Consider the following 3504-nt stretch of genomic DNA (forward strand, 5'->3'; position numbering starts at 1 on the left):
TTCTCATCAGAAATCCTGTCTTCTTTTCGAACCGTATCTTCTTTTATTTAGTGTTATTTTCTTTCATCAGTCCACAAGAGCTGGGCCTGAGTCCTGTTGTTTTTTTCTCATTCTCCCTCCATTTCTTTTCTTCTCTCCCTCCCTCCCTCCTTCCCTCCCTCCCCTTATCTCTCCCTCCCTCCCTCCTTCCCTCCCTCCCTCTCTCTCTCTCAGAAGCCTTCTATATGGCAGTAGGCCTCCAGGCTGGAGAGGAGGATGTAGAGGAACCAGAGGCTGAAGAAGAAGAGCGAGGTCATGAAGCGGGAGCCGCGCGGGCCGCCCAGCTCCCCGCCGATGTGCGGCCGCCGCCGGTACAGCAGCACGCTGATGGCCAGGAAGGCGAAGATGGTGAAGAGCGTCACCGAGAAGGCCAGCGTGCCCGCGGGCACCCGGAACTCCCTCCCGTTCCAGTTGTGGTAGATGGCCGCGACCGACCACGCCACCCCGATGCCCAGGAAGACGTTGACGGCATTGCTGCCCGTCACATTGCCGATGGAGGCGTCGGCGTACATGTCCTGCACGGCGGCCACCTTGCTGGCAAACGTGTCTGTGGACACACGGGGTGGAAAAGGGAGAGAGAGAGAGAGAGAGAGAGAGAGAGAGAGAAGGAATAGGAGAAATAGAGGAGGGAAATGAATGGAGGAGGGAGGAGAAGGAGAAAGAGAAAGAGAGAAAAAGGGAGGAAAGGGAGAAAGAGGTGTGAGAGAGCAAAGGATGACATTGTGGGAGAGAGGAAAGAGAGAGAGAGGGAGACAATGATGTATGGAAGACATGGTGAAAGATAGGTATGAAGGTATAGAATATATAGATTTAGATTTAGTTAAAGATATTTAGGTATGGAGGATATGAATGAGGGATAGAACAAAACAGAAAGAGAGTGCAGACATGCAATGAAGCAGAACAGAGAGAATGGAGGAGGGAGGGAGAGAGAGAAAGAGAGAGGGAGAGAGAGGGAGAGAGAGAGAAATACAGTGTGAGTGTGTACCACTTGCAAAACCATGGAGATTCTATACAGTATAAAGCACATACATTTGCGCTGAGCACTTGGACAATACCCCATACCCCAGAGCTTATATCCACACCAAGCGCTGAGCATTTGGACAATACCCCAGAGCTGCTCTATAGTCCCTTTCGCACCAGAGGAACTTTTTGCAGTTCCTAGAACATACGTTTCCTAGAACACCTGCAATTAGGACAACATGGAACTGGGGATTAAAAAGTTCCTCTGACCACAGTTCATATAACTATTTAAGCTCCTACTTTGGAGTAGGGTCTTTTCCCTGTGCATAGGAACCATGGCAGCAGAAGCATCATTTTTTTAAAAAGTCTGTAAAAATAATTCAGCTTCTGTTTAAATTTGTAAAACATAAAACTTGCATGGGAAGGCTGCAGATTGCCTACTGTCATGCAACAAATGCCTTCTGGACAGATGAGAAGAAATTAACAATGCTGATTCTTTTTAAATGATTTTTGATACCATGAGCTAGTTTGTCAATAAACTTCAGCTAGTAACTAAATAGCAATGCTGTCTGTTTCATTACTTTATGGCCATGTAATCATTGGGCTACTAATGAGTGCAGTCATCTCAGAGTTCCTAGTGTGTGAATGCAAACAGAAAAAAGCCCTGGGACTGTGTAGTTCTAGGTGTAGCCTCTCCAGTTAGTAATTAGTAGAACTGTGTTCTCAGAACTGTTGTGTCCAAATGCACCTTTTATCTACACGCTGAGCATTGCGCATTTCCACAATAAATCTATGTCCACACCAAGCGCTGAGCATTTCCACAATACCCCAGAGCTCATCTATATCCACAGGGTGAATTGATAAAAACCAATTACTGATTACTGCATATTTTTAACACATCAAATCCAATAAAGTGTACAGCTTACTTTGTATCTCCTGGAAGAATGCAGATATGTGGCAGAAAGCATATTTTAAGCCTTTCTCCTTTGCTTGAGAGACATATTATCCTCTCTAGTGCATCTGGATTATACACGCAGCTGTGAGTTCTATTTGTGCCTTGCAATAGATTAGATTTAGTGGTAAATATAGACTTCTCTGATACTGATTGTCGACCATCCAAAAGCAAGCCAACCTCCACCCCAGCTCTTCCATCATGTTAACTAATGCAGACTCAGCACCCCCACCTCCACTCACTGCACAGCTACACCCCAATAGATTCTCTCCTCAATACACACAGTAATTATACAGCCACCAATACACCTGTCATGCACACACTCTCATGCATACACACTGACACACACACCGATACAGAGACACACACACTCTCATGCATACACACTAACACACACACCCATACAGAGACATACACATGGTCATACAATATATACTGCACACTCTGGCCCCCTACACACACACACACACACACACACACACACACCTGGTACGGATGTCCCGAGGGCCACAAACACCACAGCGGTTACGGAGTCCTTGAGGCCGATGGTGCAACCAAAGTGGGAGGCGAGGTCGCCGATGATGGCCGTGAGGAAGCCGATGATGACGATGCTGATGATGAAGCACGCCCAGCCGTTCCAGTAGTCGGTGGGTGGCACGCAGGCGAACAGAACCTTCCAGAAGACCGTCAGGAAGTGCATGACGTAGTCGAAGCAGGACGGTAGCCGTTCCTCGCCCGTGTCGTCCTCATCCTCATCTCCTGAGGCCAAGTGTAGGGAGCATGGTGACACAAGAGGGAAAACAGAGAAACAGAGACAGAGAGAAAGAGAGAGAGAGAGAGAAGTGAGGAATGGAGTGAAAGAGTAGAGAGTAAGAGCAGTAAAGAGAAAGGACAGGATGGACAAGGCAGAAGAGAAGAAGAGAGGAAGAATGAGAAAGTACAGAGGAGAGAAGGAGAGAGGGAGAGAAAAAAGTTGCAGTGATAGAAAAGACAGAAAAGTAGTGGTGAGAATAGACAGATGGACAAAAGAGAAGAAAGGAAAGATGAAGAGTGATACAGAGAGAGAGAGAGAGAGAGAAAGGGAAAATGACAGAGAGACCAGAAAAAGAAAGAATCAGAGGACGAGACAGACAAACGGACATGAATATTGGTGGACGGGGGGATGTGGAAGAAGGAGGAGGAGGGAAAAAGAGAAAAGAAACGATTTGACTCTACATGGCCAACGGACCCAGAACACCCAGCGGAGTGGGGGCCACTCCACACACCTACACCACACACACACACACACACACACACACACACACACACTCCACACACCTACGCCACACACACACACACACACACACACACACACACACACACACACACACACACACACACACACACACTCCACACATCTACGCCACACACACACACACACACACACACACACACACACACACACACACACACACACACACACACACACACACACACACACACACACCTACGCCACACACCAGTGAGGGACAACTCCACACACCTACGCCTGTCTACAGGGACACATCATCAGA

At 47.6% G+C, this 3504-nt stretch overlaps 1 protein-coding gene across 4 annotated transcripts in view; it reads right to left on the minus strand.

Annotated features, from left to right (window-relative positions):
• Positions 1 to 209: 209 nt before the first annotated feature.
• slc8a3 (solute carrier family 8 member 3) overlaps positions 210 to 3504 on the minus strand; it is a 93718-nt gene continuing 90423 nt past the window's right edge. For 3 of the 4 annotated variants that reach the window (XM_048228547.1, XM_048228549.1, XM_048228546.1), the window contains 2 exons: positions 2438 to 2710; positions 210 to 586 (listed from right to left, as the gene is read on the minus strand). In XM_048228547.1, coding sequence (XP_048084504.1) covers positions 210 to 586; positions 2438 to 2710 — 650 coding nt within the window. The remainder of the gene's footprint in view (positions 587 to 2437; positions 2711 to 3504) is intronic. The other variant, XM_048228548.1, reaches the window with a different exon arrangement.

This window comes from Alosa alosa, chromosome 19, assembly GCF_017589495.1.
Source record: "Alosa alosa isolate M-15738 ecotype Scorff River chromosome 19, AALO_Geno_1.1, whole genome shotgun sequence".
NCBI lineage: Eukaryota > Metazoa > Chordata > Actinopteri > Clupeiformes > Clupeidae > Alosa > Alosa alosa.